The sequence below is a fragment of the Alosa pseudoharengus genome, unplaced genomic scaffold, assembly GCF_046254945.1.
Source record: "Alosa pseudoharengus isolate Yale_2024_CS ecotype anadromous, Long Island Sound unplaced genomic scaffold, YU_APseudo_1.1 YU_APseudo_1.1_scf_11, whole genome shotgun sequence".
NCBI classification, from domain to species: domain Eukaryota; kingdom Metazoa; phylum Chordata; class Actinopteri; order Clupeiformes; family Clupeidae; genus Alosa; species Alosa pseudoharengus.
This window is the reverse complement of record NW_027468576.1, coordinates 1341975-1358423: the sequence shown is the minus strand read 5'-3', so window position 1 is coordinate 1358423 and position 16449 is coordinate 1341975. Positions and strand designations below refer to the sequence as shown.

At 39.5% G+C, this 16449-nt stretch overlaps 1 protein-coding gene across 1 annotated transcript in view; it reads right to left on the bottom strand.

The window, feature by feature from the left end:
* The window catches only part of selenof (selenoprotein F), a 31567-nt gene extending 15780 nt beyond the window's left edge, over positions 1-15787 (bottom strand). Inside the window, exons 1-2 of the mRNA XM_076277742.1 lie at positions 15634-15787; positions 4953-5120 (exon numbers count right to left, since the gene is read on the bottom strand). Of these exons, the coding sequence (XP_076133857.1) occupies positions 4953-5120; positions 15634-15681 (216 nt within the window). The 5' untranslated portion in view covers positions 15682-15787. The remainder of the gene's footprint in view (positions 1-4952; positions 5121-15633) is intronic.
* Between the last annotated feature and the right edge of the window lie 662 nt (positions 15788-16449).

Below are 16449 nucleotides of genomic sequence, written 5' to 3'. Positions count from 1 at the left end.
TTTGCATTGTAGGCATAACTAACATGCAATAACGCCACCAACAACAACCAAAACTAGGCTAATCATTGTCAAAATGTAAATTAAATGTAACATTATTGTGCATCAAATTAAAATGTTCTCTTTTGCAAACGTAGGCATAGTAACAGAATAATTTAATAATGTTACAAAGATACTACATCAATCCGTATGTTTCATTAGGCTACTAGGCTATTTGTTTTGCCTTATTCTTGATTAATTTAGGCTAGGCCTTTTTATTCAGGGGCCATAGCCTATTCACAAAGAATTTTAAGGCTAAAAGTAGCTCCTAACTGGCGAATTTAGGAAATAATGGGCGTGTCACTCCTTACTCTTTATTAATTTAGGCTAGGCCTTTTTATTCAGTTATTAATCATCTTCCGTCCTTCTCACTACTTGTGTAGCGCACGCATTCTCCGACCCGTCACCTGTCACTAATCATCGGAAGGGAGGTGTTTGGAATCATTCCCGCGTTACAATCGTCAGCCAATCAAGGTGGTCACTTCAGTCAAGCTCGTGCATGAGTAATGACGTCATCTATGGCAACGAAGACTCACTCCTAGTTTAGGAGTTGTCTTAAAGGCTTTGTGAATAACTTTTAAGAGAAAGCTCCAAGCTAAAATCTTTTAGTGCGATTTAGGAGTAGCCTACTCCTAGTGGTAAGATAAAAGCCTTTGTGAATAGCCTACGGCCCCAGTTATTCATCATCTTCCGTCCTTGTGTAGCGCACGCATTCTGAGACCTGTCACCTGTCACTCATTATCGTAAGGGAGGTGTTTGGAATCATGCCCGCGTTACAATCATCAGCCAATCAAGGTGGTCACGCTTGCCCATTTACACAAATTAATGGTCGAATATTACTGATGATCATTGTTATTTAAGAACATGCAGTGTGCGTAGGGCACCAAAAACATCTTGCTCGTAAAAAAGCATCATACCGCACATTGTGGCGGTCTGTTATTTACTGTAGGCTGCGCAAACCACAGGGCAAGCCTGCATTCGAGGCCTTCTGTTGAAGAATTTTATATAAAGCCTGCGCTAACAGTAATCCTCCTGCCCCTGATAGGAATACCACAGCTGTGGATATGTGTGGAATGTTCAAGTAATAACACAATCCAATGTGTGTCTCAATTGTCCCCCGCTGACCACCTCACACATTTCTCTAGATTTTGCAACGAATTTACATGACACAATGCCATAAAATATGTCAGTTTTAGGACACAGAATAATGTTTGTAATGATACCAGTTAGGCCTACGTTTAACAGTAACAAGTGTAATGAGCTATTCATTGTCGAAGGTGCATGGTCAAGTGAAATTCTTACTTTGGAAAACAAACATTTGCCGATATCATCGCCGATCATCAGAATATTGCTCTGGACTGCAGGTAACTTGTTAACCCAGTGGTTCTCAAACTTTTATTTAATTCCCCACTTTGATCAAGGGGCATGACTGATGATAGTGGAGATAACGTGTTATCCCGAGGCCTTTGCCAGTCAGCATCTCCGACGGTAGTCTACCCTATTAAAAATAGGCTATAAGTTTTCGATGTCCCAAACGGAGAGACATAGGCTACTTTATTGTTTTTAACGATCTCTATGCTACTCACAAAAATGTAGGCATGGGGACATGATGAAGTAGGCTATCCAACTGTCGTGTGTTAAATTATTGTGATTACGAGCCAGTGGTTTTCAAACATGCGTGACTCGGACATCTAACTAAATGCAACAGGCTCATATCGTCCTCGCATTCGCAAAATGAGGACCAGTGTTTTGTCAAATTGCAAATAGCTATTCGTTTTAACGAATTTTTATGATAGTAGCCTATACAAAAAGCATACTATCTTAATCTTGGAATATCGGGAGGGAAGTGGCGCGTCTGCAGTCAGCCAAATATGAATGTAATTCTGCGGCATAAAGCAGATGTATTTGTTTATTGTACAGAAACAGAAAAATAAAAATGACATGTCAAGCAGTCAATTGACTACATTGCAGTCAAGAAGTAGGGCAAATTAAGACACTGTTTTGATTTGCGTAGTTGCATTGCCCCCAACACTGACAATAACATAGCAGATTTCAATTTTCGCTACCACCGTGTAGTCAAGCCTTAAGCCATACCCAAGTAGCCTTAATCGAGGTAATGTTTAATTATGCATGATTTATTTTGTTATTGAATTCGTAGGCTGGGATTCCTCTCGGTAACAATTATGTTTGGTAGCCTCCTGCTTTTTCAGAAGGGGCGGCAGTCAGGCTACTGACAGAGCGATGTACAGTGGCAGAGCGACGCACAGTGGCTGAAAGTGGTACTAAAGCTTCACGCAGCTTCACGCCTCGTAATGCGCGAATGAAGTGGCCATTTGAAAGCGATGCCCACTGTATAGATACTGTTCTCCTTGCTATTTCAGTAAGTCCATACTACCCCATGGCAGAGCAAGGATTTCATGATTGGGCAAGGCTGCCCAGAGACATTGTGGCTACCCAGAGACATTGTGCATACTTGGAAGGCATGTGATAGCAGTACAACTGCAAATGTGAAAGGTGATTTACCAAATATGGATGGGTGGTAGGGGTGTAACGGTACACAGAAGTCAAGGTTCGGTTCATACCCCGGTTTGGACATCACGGTTCGGTACGAGTTCGGTACAGTGGAGGGAAAAGCAAAACAAAAATGCAGAAAGCATTTTTTTTGTACATGTCTCAGGCTGTAACACCTAGTGTCATACAGTCTCTTCCCTGAGCTATCAGCAACAGCCTGAAGTGTGTAAGATGTAGGCTAAACAGTACAATAAGTACCCAGACTCCATCTGTAACTTGTAAACAAAATAAGACAATCAGCTATAAAACTGAAAATAGGCCTACAGCATCTCTTTTTTCTGAAAGTGCAAATTACATAGAGAAATGATTTTTAAAAATCCATTTAAGCAAGACCTTCAAAATCTGTGTTTAGTTGTATATGGAAGGGTCTACAATTTTTTTTATTGTGTGTAAAGTAATAATCTAGCCTACTAACTGTGAAAATATCATTGCTCCTTTCATTTCATAAACAGACTAGGCCTACAACTAGAAGTCACGTGACTTTGCCCTTTGACGTTAACTCACCGTAGCATGGTTTGTTTATTAGCCTGGTTAGCGTTGTCACTTTATTTTACTGTCTATGCACTTAACACTACCAGCTCCTCATGTGAGAAGTTACAAGTTACACCAAAATAAAGGTAATTACCACGCGATTTACATAACTTTCTGTCATTACGAAATCATTTAATTTAAGCCATAGGTTTTGGCCCTATTTGTATGTGTATCCAAAGGCTGCTGAAGCGCAGGGGAAGTTTTTTCCCCTCGTTTCAGTGATTGGTAGCCTACATCATCTGGGTGATGGCTTCGAATATGTGTAGCATTTTTTCCACTCACATACCCAACAACTGCTGAACAACGCCGACACACAGTTTCATCTTATCCACCACTCTTTCGCTGTACTAACGTTAATATAACTGAAGTTCTCAAACTTGCGATCTTAAAGAGACCAGCGGATCCTCTAACTCTTGTGGGTCTAACCTTAGTGCTGCTAATGACTGACGGACTCGACCGACGACCTGACAAAAAAAACATAGGCGCCAATCAGAGCTTCAGAGCTAAGGCGAGGCTACAGATTAGCGTTAGGTGTCGCTAAAGAGCTCCCGTTAACTCTCGCTACTTAACAGTAATTGCGCATGACATTAATTAATCCGCACACGAGTTTTATGTAGTTTTATACCGTGTATTCTCCGTGTAAATTCATGCACCGAACCGTGACGCCCGTACCGTTTCGGTTCAATACGAATACATGAACCGTTACACCCCTAATGGGTGGTTTGCCAAATGATGGAAACTTTTGGAATATTTCTTTTTTTTTTTTTAGCTTATGCACCCTCACACTGGAGTCGCCAGTTCATATAACAAATTTGGTATCGATATGTGACAGTGTTCCTGAGATATGGACGACTTCCTGTTTCGGAGCTTCGCCGCCGATTTCGTTTAGCTGTGACGGGCAAACGCTTTCGAAAATCAAAAATCCTTCCGGTAACTTTTGTGAGGCTTGGTCCAAGGATAATGTACGTCAAGTTTCGTGGCGTTCGGACCAAATTTGTGACCTGTGAACATTTAGTTTCGTTTTCTGTTCAATGCAATATGCCGGACGAACGACACGCCCACCTGACGTCATCTTCGCGACCAACTTACACCGGTACTGACCGGACGTTTTAAAGTTGGAACAGTGTCTCTGTCTCAAAGGGCCTAGGCGCTAGAGCTGACAAAAAATTAGGGAGACGAGAATAATAATAATAAAACTTAAGAAGAACAATAAGTGTGCTGCTTTGCAAGCACACTTAATTAATAATAATTATTATACGGCTCTTTACAATGCTAATAGAACGCTTCATTGACTTGAATGGGATTTCCCAAAGTTCTAGCGGTAAATAAATTCATGTAATTACCGCTGCAAACATATAATTACCGCTGTCAATGGCAACAGGTTTTGTGCTTCTGATACGTCTTTCATATCACTACCCAAGGACTGGAACTTCATTCAAACGTGAAAGCAGACGGTTGATCAGCTGTGTTCTAAAGAATGTTTGATTCAAGTTCAGCAGCGTGTGTTGTTGCGAACTATTTGTTTCTCAGCAAATGCCACGATGAACGGTAACAAATAGGCTAGGTTATGTAGGCTAAAGTCATATCGTGGGGAGTTTATTATTTCGTTTTGGCAAGTAGCCGTATAATAAGCGGGATAATGTATAGAACGCCGTCATTACTGTGAAAATAAGTTATTTTCCCAGTAATGACCGGCGTTCTATACATTATCCCTTACATAAATGTAAACAATTTAAAAAAAAAAAAAACTGATTGCTTACTACAAAACTGAATACCAAGACCACAACAGCTACTTTAAAAGCCTATAATGTTACCTTAATGGACTCAAGTTGCACCTCTTCCTGACAGCACTGCCTACACACTGGATGAAGTTGATTCAGGTTGAACTGGCCCAACAGGTCACAGGAGCTGCAGAGGAGGTTACTGGAGAAGCCTATGTCCCGGCATGCCTCGGAGGACAACTCTGCTCCAAAGGTCGAGAGCTAAAAATGAAAATTATACACAGTAAAGCTTACCATGTAACTTCACATCACCACAACTAGTCGCATGAGCATATATTTTAAAAACAAGTTGTGTCTTCATGGAAATATCATAACAAGCTTTTAAATTATGCCTACGGTATTAACCCTTTGCAGACGGCCCATTCTAATTTCGGTACCCCAGTACCGGTGACGTTCAGTCTGATAACTCCGCCATACCCCAACCGATTTTATTAATGAAAACTTCCTCACATCATAGGCTTTCTGGCGATATGATTGGTTAAGGGATTTTTAAGCGAATTTCTTTTACTATGTGAAGGGAAAATCAAGAGTTGGCGTCTCCTTCCACTAGAGGAGAAACAGCAGGAAGCACTATGCATCGTTCATCTTCACGTCATCTGAAGGAGAAACTGCTGGATCAACTAAGGTAAAAACATTTTTTATGTTATTATTACTTGTTATCCATGTTATTACTTTTAAAAAGGTAATTACACTGTGTATGTATGATCGCAACATAATGCGTGTGTTCACTTTAGCTGATAATGATAGTTGGTATTTTAGCACACCGTAATGTTTAGTAAACTCATTAACTTATTTTCAGTAATTTGTTACTATATGTCAACCAAGAATCACTGCCTTTGTGGTCAGAAAATCGTGTTTGATCATATCACAATATTATTGCAAATGCAATTAATCATTCAGCCCTAATGTGGATCATGTTTCAAATTAGAGTTCCCACACAAACATATTAAGTGGCGGACCATGTGTCAGTTTAGTCAATTAACATGACACCTTTTCAAAATACTATTCCTATTGCGCCTCAGCAACTGCCAGTGAATTTTAGGCTTACAGTACCTACAGACTTACTGAACCGAAAATTTACTGCAACTTCAAAACCAAGGTACACCGTGTACCTAGGGGTGGGTAGTAACGCATTTTAAGTAACGCACACGAGTAAAAAAGTATTTTTTTCGAGGAACGTCAACTTCCCATATTCCTTTTTCAAAACGGTACTTCTACTCTTACTGAAGTACATTTTTGAGCGAGTATAATCTACTCTTTACTCCGCTACATTTTCAATTGCCTTTGTTACGAGTACAAGTTTATTATTGGAGAAAGTATCTCGAGGGAGAAAAGTGCACCTCTCTCCTGGTGCACAGCGGCACGGGAGAAAAGAAACAGGGCTTCAGAATGCATTGCTACATTTCCCTGCGATTGTAAAAGTAATACTATGTATAACTATGTGACATACATAATTCACCTTTGTTATTAAGTGTGGTTCTACACACCGTTCATTATAAATGCAGCACTTTGTTCTTCACATGGTTCTTAATGCAGTGATAAACTAATATGTTATGCATGTAATTTACTGTCCTTAGTACTTCATGTAAGTATGACTGAGTAGGACCCTTTAAATGTTATGAATGTGTGATGATGTTGAGCCCCATGCCTGTTATGTTGCTGGCAGGCGGCATTTTTGATTTCAGTGTTTTTTCCTATACAAATAAACAACACACGGATTCTGGTGAGACTGCCAGAGTAGCAACGAGACGAGAGGTATGACATGACACAGAAACTGTCACCTATATTAATTACTAGCCAGCATCGTTCAACAATCACATTGGACAAGGATATATTAAATAAAATATATTTGAATTAGGCTTTTAAAATATGTTTGCCTATATGATTAGCCTACAGAGGGGGAGAAAAGCAAACAGGCATAAAGGACACTTTGTATCCCTTTAAAGGGCCATCAAAAACATAAAAATGTACAAAAAAACAAAAAAAGTAACTTGTTGCTTGAGTAATTTATTATCAAAGTACTTTTTTACTTTTACTTGAGTAGATTTCTCAGTTGGGAATATTTACTTTTACTCAAGTAGTTTTTGAAGGGAGTAATTGCACTTTTACTTGAGTATAGATTTTCAGTACTCTACGAACCCCTGCGTGTATCATTACACCCCTAAAAGGAGACATTTCACAAATTCACCTACAAAAACAGAAACGTCTCAGTCTACAGCAGAGGGATTTCATTTGGGGTTTCATATGGGATTTCATTTCATCGCTCTCTCTCTAATTAAGTTGAAGCTTCTCTCATACACGAATTAGCATCCCCCAGAATGTCCTTACTAAAATGTTCAGCAAGTAATGTCAATTATTTAATTCTTATTTAACACTGATGATGCAAAGTTTGCTAGCAAGTAAGCTAATATGCAAAGTTCGCTAGCAAGTTAGCTAAGATGAACGTTTGGGGAATGTGTTGCATTTGGGCGCATATCGCCATCTAGCGTGGCAGAGTAAAACATTGATACTTGGGTCTATGACAGTGTTTCTCAAACTTTTTTAGACGAAAAACCAATAAAAAATAAACGCACGGACCACCTAGCTAAAAAAAAAAAAAGATTACTTCTACAGTATATTAGCCTACACTATAGGCAGTGTGGGGAAAGTTCACTTTCTACATGAACTAGTTCAAAGTTCAGTTCACAAATTTTAAAATGAACTAGATCAGTTCATAATTCAAAATTTTGAACTAAGTTCACAGTTCTTTTTTCCATATGTTGCTGCAAGCTATTATTTAAAAAAGTCCAGTCCATATAGAACCACAGACAGTAATTATTTGATCAGTTTTAACACTTTGACCCTCCCGCCAGATGCTGCGTAGCGCAACATTGACCCTCCCGCTGGATGCTGCGTAGCGCAGCATGCTTTTTATTTCATGTTTCTAGGTGCTACAGAGGCTTAGATATTAAATTTTGGTAGACGTTGACAATTTTTAGTATGTTTTCAGAAAACCCTCAGGAAATAAGGTTATTTAGTCTAGAATGCCATAGGATTCTATAGGCGTTTTTAGCAGGCATTTCAGGAGTAAATGGGTTAAACAGATCTTATCAGATTTCATCTTCATATCCAATTTTGAATCCTTATCCAACCAGGGTTTACATTAGCATTGAGGGGACAGAATTTCCCCATTGTTGCTTTAATTATCATTATGATAATCATTATTATCACAGTTATTATTGTTATGCACTTCAAAGCAGTTAATGTTTAAAGTGCTAACATTGTTCACAAAAGTATGCAAAAACATGCACATGAGAGAACTGCTTTACTAATGTAAAATATAATTACAATAGCTGCATTGTATGCTTAAATGGTTGCGTGATTTTTGCATGAAAAATACTTCTCAACAGCAATTGTTTTGGAATGTTTCCCTAATGCAAGCATCATACACTGGTAGGCAAATGGAAAAAATATTGACATACTTTTTAATGAAATTTCATTCCAATGCCTGAATGTAAGGATTTAGGGAAAACAATACCATCTTTGGTGTATGGTATATGGCGGAGTAGATGGGCGTAAATCACTGATCTGGAGATCTTTAACAGGAAGACTAATTATGCTACAATAGCTTTTGGCCACGTTATATTCAAATTTGACTATACAATACTCAATGCTAGACAGTGTATTATGTCTCTGCTCTATTTTCATGGAAGATGCAAGAATCCACTTTGTTCTATTAAATGTTGTTACATAATTAAATAGCCTTCCAACAGGTTGAAGCGTTGCTTTGCTACCAACGTTATCGAGTGGTTCAGTGTCTTGCGCAGACGTGCGCATGCATTGAATGAACGCTCATACCACCACTTAATTGTGTGCCTCTATGTTTGATGACACCAAATTAGCAAGTATTTCCTCCTGATTGCAGAAACGTTTCTTTCTTTTTCTGTCGGTATGCTGTGCCTTGATCAATTGCGCAGCAAATTATCAGACGAAGCATCGGGCATCATTTCACTCCGTGGCTCCGCAGACCAGTAGTGTCCACGTTGCGGACCAGTGCCGGTCTGCGGCCCATAATTTGAGAAATGCTGGCTACATATTAAGGCCTGTTTACGGTACATTTTAGCTGGGGTTTCGCCTGGAAGGCTCGATAGAAATCTGGCACCCTATTGAACAAAGTTAAACTGAGAGAGTGTGCCGTTCACAGACACCAGAATGAACAAGTTCAGAGTAACATTCAGTTCACGGTCGCCCAAATAATGAACGAGTTCATGAACTACCGTTCAATGAACGCGTTCAGGCACAACACTGACTATAGGCCTACTTACTGAACCACCTTGCTTATTGTCTTTGCACTTTGCTTATTGTGTCAGAGAAGTCATATGATTTAAAGCAACATTGTGTAATATGGGTTAATTCTTGGGGGAAATTCTCCAATCTAGCGGTGAGACGGTATTGCAACAGACTCCAGCCCCCCCCCCCCCCCCCTTGGCTTATATTCAGCGAGCAACTTATCACTGCTAAAGTTATTCGACAATACTGTACAAGATATGTAGTACGAAGTCAGAGATCATCAGGTGATTCAACATCACAGCTGCGAGCCCAACTCTGACGTTTGGTAACTGACCGCCAAACGCGAAAGGCAGAGCTAGTATTTCAGGTGCTGTATGTCTCTCCTTTGCTAATGTATTCTAAAGATGGAGGCGAAACAGGGCTGCCGCCATACAAGCGACTTGCTCGTATGTATTCTTAATGGCAGATTCTATGCTTACGAGAATACTTTGCTTTGTTGGTGAAAGTAATTACACAATCAACACAAAATATTACACAATGTAGCTTTAAACTACCATATCTTACATAGACAGTGTTGCAGAACTGTTTGGATTTTTACATATAATACAAAATATATTTTACCACGTCTGCTCGCGGACCACTTAGGATAGCTTGCGGACCACACTTTGAGAAACACTGGTCTACAAAGATCATGACAGTGGTCCAGTCAAATCTTTTACTGTCTATGGTCAAATCCCAGCCAAACTATAACTGTCGCTCGACTTACCTGTGCATGTAAACATACTGACTGACAAAAAATCAGAATGAGTATAACAGAGGAGTAGCCCTGTGGACACACAATATTGTTGGAAAATTGAGATGTGTGAAACACTATTTGACTGAAATGGCAATCAAAAATAATTTGACTAAAAAGGCAATCGAAAATAATTTGACTAAAATGTTTTGACTAAGACTTGACTAAGATACCTTTAGTTTTCTTTTGACTAAAACTAGACTAAAATGACGAGACTTTTAGTCGACTTAAACTTGACTAACAAAAATGATATTTGAATGACTAAAGATGACAAAGACTAAAAAGGACAAGACTAAGACTAAATTAAAAATAGGTGACAAAATTAACACTATCTGCAATCATAAACAATAATGCCTCTGATAGTTAATTAACTGCTTGCAAGTCCCTGCATTCGTTTCCTTTCAATAAAATAAGCATTTATGTTGTCTCTGTGTGGACTTTGTGCTGCGCCTCTGCTGCCATCGAAAATATTAAACTACAAGCTGTCTCCCGCGCTGTCTCCTAGCTAAATGCGTCACAAGGCAAGCAGCTAACCATAGTTACAGTTAGGAACACAATTATTTGTACCCCTGGCAAATATTAATTTAATGTTGATTTTCTCTTGACCAATATGTTTGTTCTGACAAAAAATTACACTGCCACACGCCAAAAGGTTGTAAGACAGGTACATTAGCCTACATAGCACTAATTTATTATCGTAAGGCATCACATTTAATGTAAAAATGTAATGTAAATCCGGTTTCTCTTGCGTATGTAAGGAATTTGGTCTCTGCATTTATCCCATCCGTGAATTAGTGAACACAGAGTGAACACACAGTGAGATGAAGCACACACGCCACGGTATCAGAATCAGGACAGACGCATAATGTAGTTGCAGTTGCTTTTTAAATAATCCTGCTGACGTATCCTCCCCTGCTGGCTGCCGCTCACATTGCAATTCAACAATAAGTAGCCTAAAACTAGTCAGAGGTTATTATGGCCCATCCAGTTTCACTTCACATATTAAACATTGTATTGATGTAGCCTATTTAAAACATTAGCTTTCTTCTCAGTGTTTCCTCTTCATTTAGTGGCTGCTTCAGAATTAGGGGAGATGCACAATATTGTCTGGACGTATAGTGGGCTAAATGCCCTCCACTGGCTGCAGAAAATTGCAGTTTAACAATAAACAGCAATGCTAATCCCAGTTAGGCTACCTGTCTAGTTTTATCCATAAATATATTGTTTTTATAGGCGTTAGTGACATGTGTGATTCGACGCAGGAAAAAGGCAACGCCTGGTAGTAACAAAGGTAAATTGGATTAAAGCAAAACTTGGCCAAAAACATTTTGTATGCACTTGCGGTGATAGCCTAGTAATGTGAATCGCGGACTATAGCCTAACCAAAGAAAGTAAAGGAGATTTGCACCAAATAAAGGCAGTGTTGTGGGTTGTGTTTCTACATGTTGGCACAAAACTTAATTTCTGTCATAAACGAAGTAAGCCAAGGGTTTTGCCGCCACTGCAAAAATCTAGAGAAAACACTATGTAATGTAACTATGTAAACCTTAACATACAATGGTCTTGTACGCTTCATAGCTTTCCCATTGGTTTTGCTCATGAGTTATCGTGCTGGCTGGACTGAGCTTCTTATCCAAACAATACTTTTAGCTCCAGCTCATTGAATCAGATTAGACCGTTAGCATCTCTGCTATAAACTAATGGTCTAATCTGATTCAATGAGCTGGAGCTAAAAGTGTTACGGTCAGACTCTGAGAACGGCTGGATGAACTGGGGAAAGGTAAAACTCAACAGTTTAACTCAAGGGGAAGTGGAAAATGAGTGTATTTCCCCAAATGGTGGAATATCCCTTTAAGGTCAGGTGACATGACGACATCATTGTAACTTCCTGTCCCGCAGGAGGAAGTCGAAGATTTCCAACCAGTATTCAACCAGAGCCCGTCTACGGAAAGCCTCCCCACTCTCTATTAATCCTATACAAACCGAATTTGGCTGCAGTTCACCAGAGTTCACCTAGATGGCGATCGCGGGCGAGTCCAAAATACATGGGGTCCTATGGAGCTACATGGCTAAATTTATTGTTTTCACCTATTTAACAACTGAAACCCTCAGATTTTATTTTATTTTTCGCAAAATGGATATGGATTATCAATCAAAAGTGAAATAATCCGGGAGTCATGTCCTTTCGTTTTCTTACAGGTTGGGTCGTTGTTGCCCATAACACGCTAGCATTGATGCTATGCTATGATCATTGTAGGGTGACCAGATTTGGGTTTGTGAAAAAGAGGACACTTTAGTGTGTGTGTGTGTGTGGGGGGTCAACAGACTATGTATGATAATGAGCTTGATTGGCTGGCCCAACGCTAACAGAAAAACACTGCCCCAAAAGACTATTTTGAACACTTGAAAGTTTTTAATGTGCAAAAACAATAATTACAATAAAAGCGAGCTCTATATGTGCAAGATATATGTTGCATATCTCTAAATTTGATCCAAGGTGTTTCTGAAAATACAAAGTGAATTTTTTACAGTAGCCTAGCTCTATAATTTTGAACAATCTGTTTTAGAGTTTAATAATCCTGACCTGTGAAAACAGTTGTGTTGATGGGGTCCATTTTCTTATATCTATTCAATCATGTCTGGTATATTATTAGGTCTACCGCTTTTCAATCCATTATTATTAGATTTTTTTTTGTAAAGAAATAGGCCTACATCGATCCCTTATGTTATGCCAACATATTTCAGTGTTTCCCATACATTGACTTATTTGTGGCGGCCCACCACAATATCAACTTTGACCACCACACAATGATTTTCCAGGTTGTACTAAATTGTGCTTAAATCTGGTTAGCATCATAACCACACTGTCCTAATTGTTAAAAACGGTTGTATTCAAGTTAATTCTGCAAACCAACCACCACAAATGGAATTAAATTCTGTGGGAAACACTGTATTTAATTCATCTGCATATAGGCTACAGTAGCCTAGATAGAGGATTATTGACATCTGCCGTTATCAGTGTGCAGGCTATCCCTTAAAGAGACACCAGGCAACGTTTTCGTGTTAATTAATCATCTTCGTAAGTCAGTATATGGTTAAATGACTCATTTCTGGGCGAATGAAGGCTCTCTCGCCCGCCCCTACTGCCTGTAGAAAGAATATCCCACTTGCAAGTTCGGTGTATCCTACCCGCCGACCGAAGCAGGATCAGTTTACAGCACAGAGGCAGGCTAATGAAACGCTAGATATTGTTGCAAATAGGGTTGCAAAATTCCGGGAATTTTAAAAGTTGGAAACTTTCCATGGGAATTAACAGGAATAAACGGGAATTAATGGGAATAAACTGGGAATTTTTAATATGGCAAGTTAGTCTATAACAGGGAACTTAAATGTAGTGGACAAAACCCCATCTTGCAGCATAATATTAGTTAAAACAACCTGATTTAATGCAATTTCAGTCAAATTTCTACCCTGCACATGTCAATCACATGCACACAGCAATCTATGGTGCGTTCATATGCATGGGGAAAAAATGTTCCAACCAATCAGATTTTGTTGTTGAGTGGTGTAGTGTATCTTGGGCAGTTCAGTGTTGCTAGTTTAGCACACTAGTAAACCATAGGCAGAGAATGGATTCCCGCTAGCATGCTAGCTAGCTTTGTATGCTAAGCTAAGCAAAAATCCGAACATACAAATCATATTGCTTATTACGAAACAAAATGTTAATGTTTGTATATGAAACAATTTGTATGAATTACCCAAAATTCCATGTTAATTTCCGTAAATTCCCATTAATTCCCATAATTTCCTTTAATTCCATGAAAATTTCCAATTCGGAATATTTCCAAAATTCCCCAACTTAACTTCCCATGGTAAGTTTCCGGAAAGTTTCCGGAAATTTTCCGCCCCTTTGCAACCCTAGTTGCAAACGTGTGTATAATGGCAGAGCCGGCGAAGAAGCAGCGAAAACCCTTGACGGAAGACACAAAAAAAGGAAAAGAGCTTCAGACCGAGCGAGGGGGAGTTTCGTAGAGAAAAAGCATCAGGCTTGCCTGGTGTCCCTTTAAAGGCAGTTTAAAGGGATAACCAAAGTGCAGTTTCCTACCCAAAGCTAGAAAGTTGCTAGGTCGGCAATCGTCCAGAGAAGGCCGCTCAGACAATGGCAGAAGTGTTCGTCATGTTATATTTTTTACAGTCTATGGTTATGAGTTGATGTGCCATCAAAATGTTTTTGGAGACGTAATGTTAAGGTCGAAAAACTCTGTCACTTTAGCTGATGAGCTCTCACCCCTCGCTGCCGTTCGATGCTTTGCGGAATAACCTATTGTGTAGCCTACCTGTAGGTCGGTCGTTGGCACCGTTATTTGCGACCGACATGTAAGTGCCTGTTTTGCAGGTCAGGCACTCAGATTCATGTTGATATTGACCGAGACAAAATCATGGAAATTTACGTTTTAATTCGTCAGTGAACTTACACTAAACAAGGAAGTTTGCGCTATTGAGGTGACTGACTGACCAAATTAAATGTTTGAGATTACTATCGACCAATGACGCCTCAACACCAATACCTCCATGCTCAACACCCTACACTTTCCACTCAATGCAAAGTGTAGGGGGAGGGCGTGACTAGTATGTGAATGAAAGACATATAGGCTATCCATGAATGAAACATGAATGAAATAGAGAGCAATGCAAATTCGCTGTAAACACGTTTGAGTCTAGAATAAACAAAATCCCGGACGACTTTGAAATTCCACCTGGACACATTTTTAGGTTTCAAAAAGAGGACATGTCCGGGCAAAAGAGGCATCTGGTCACCCTAAATGAATGACGTCATTGACACGTTTGAAAGGCTTTTTAGAACAATTAAGTGACTTTAAAAAATATAATACTCAACCAAGTGTATTGACTGCCTCCCCTTTCGAATACAATATTAAAATTACTTGAAAAAAATATATATATCCCAAGAAAAGTGGATTTTGAGGGGTCCATAGACGTCCATTCATTCTGGACTCGCCCGCGAGCGCCCCTAGATGCAGTACCACACCGGAAGAGTTCCGAGAGTGAAGGTTCTCCCCTTATTAGACATTCTCTGATTCAACCTAGCATGCATCATGTCAAGTCATATCTGCCAGCGTTGCAAAAGTCGAATGAGCCTATATGGAATGTCTTTCAGAAGTCGTAGACTGCTTTTTTAATCTAGTGAGAATAAATTACCTATCCAATCAATATCCTTCCTGATTATCCTAAAACTACAAGACCGTACGATTCCATTGTTGGTAGACATTACTAACGCTTGCAAAACGCTACATTTAGACCAGGAAATCTGACTTGGAAACAGATTCGTCGGGGATTTCTCCGAGTGAAAGATCGTGTAACATGCACACCACTGTTGCAGTTTCGACACATAATAAGACTCCCGATCACAACCAAATCTGAACGGTGCAATTTTCGACATTGTCTGACTAGTAAAGTCGTGTTGTCTGGACGAGCTATAACGTTGCCATAAGCGAAATGGTACTTTTTACCTTGGTAAAAGTGACTTCGGTCAACTAACGTTGGTTTCTCTAGGTTAACGTTTGACGTTACTTCACAGTGTGTTTTAGCTTCATGACCAATAAAAGAAACGTGGTAAAAGTTGCGATGACTCACCATTTGCAACAAAGACACAAACGACGCTAAATACACCTCGCCCGCCATCTTTTCAGACTGAGACACACACTTCCTGCCTGAGTAGTGTGAAACTAGCGACAGCAGAGAATAGGCGAGTTCGACTTGCGGCCATAGACAGTAAAAGAAATGGACGAACAGACTCCGTCGTTTTCAATGGGAGGGCACTGAGTCAAATAGAACGATTTTTCAGTTGGTCCCCCCAGTACTGCGCAGACTCACACTTAACTTCGTGACGTTAGCCATCAAACTGAATCTTGTAACTCATATGATAGATACACAGAAATTCTTCTCACACTTCCTTCGCCTTCAAAATGTATGTATTATTAATATCATCCTCACCAAGTCGTGTTAATGTTGAAGCTACCACACATGATCATCTTCAAAAACAGTCATGCTAAAACAAAACAAAAAAGTTATAGCCTTGAAGCTAATCTTCTTTCCACTTTTCCGACCTACGGTCAATCCATCTAAAACCTCTGAAATGATTAGTGCCGTTTAAAAAAAAAATAGGTTTACTTTTTTATTATTATTAGGTTGCCTCTGTGTAATGCTTTACCTTACATACGGTCGTGTATGCTAGGTTTTGTTTATGAGTTACCGTCATAGACAGTAAGGTGGACTGAGCTTCTTATCCAAACAATACGGTTATCTCCCTACGGCGCGAAAGAGAGATTACGTCAAAGCTAGCTTCCCTCCAACCGAACAAGCTAACCATTCTTCTTACGGGTAACCAACGTTACGGACGAGGTAGTGGAGTCTGTTTTGCCTTTGTAGTGTTTATGTAGATTACACAGA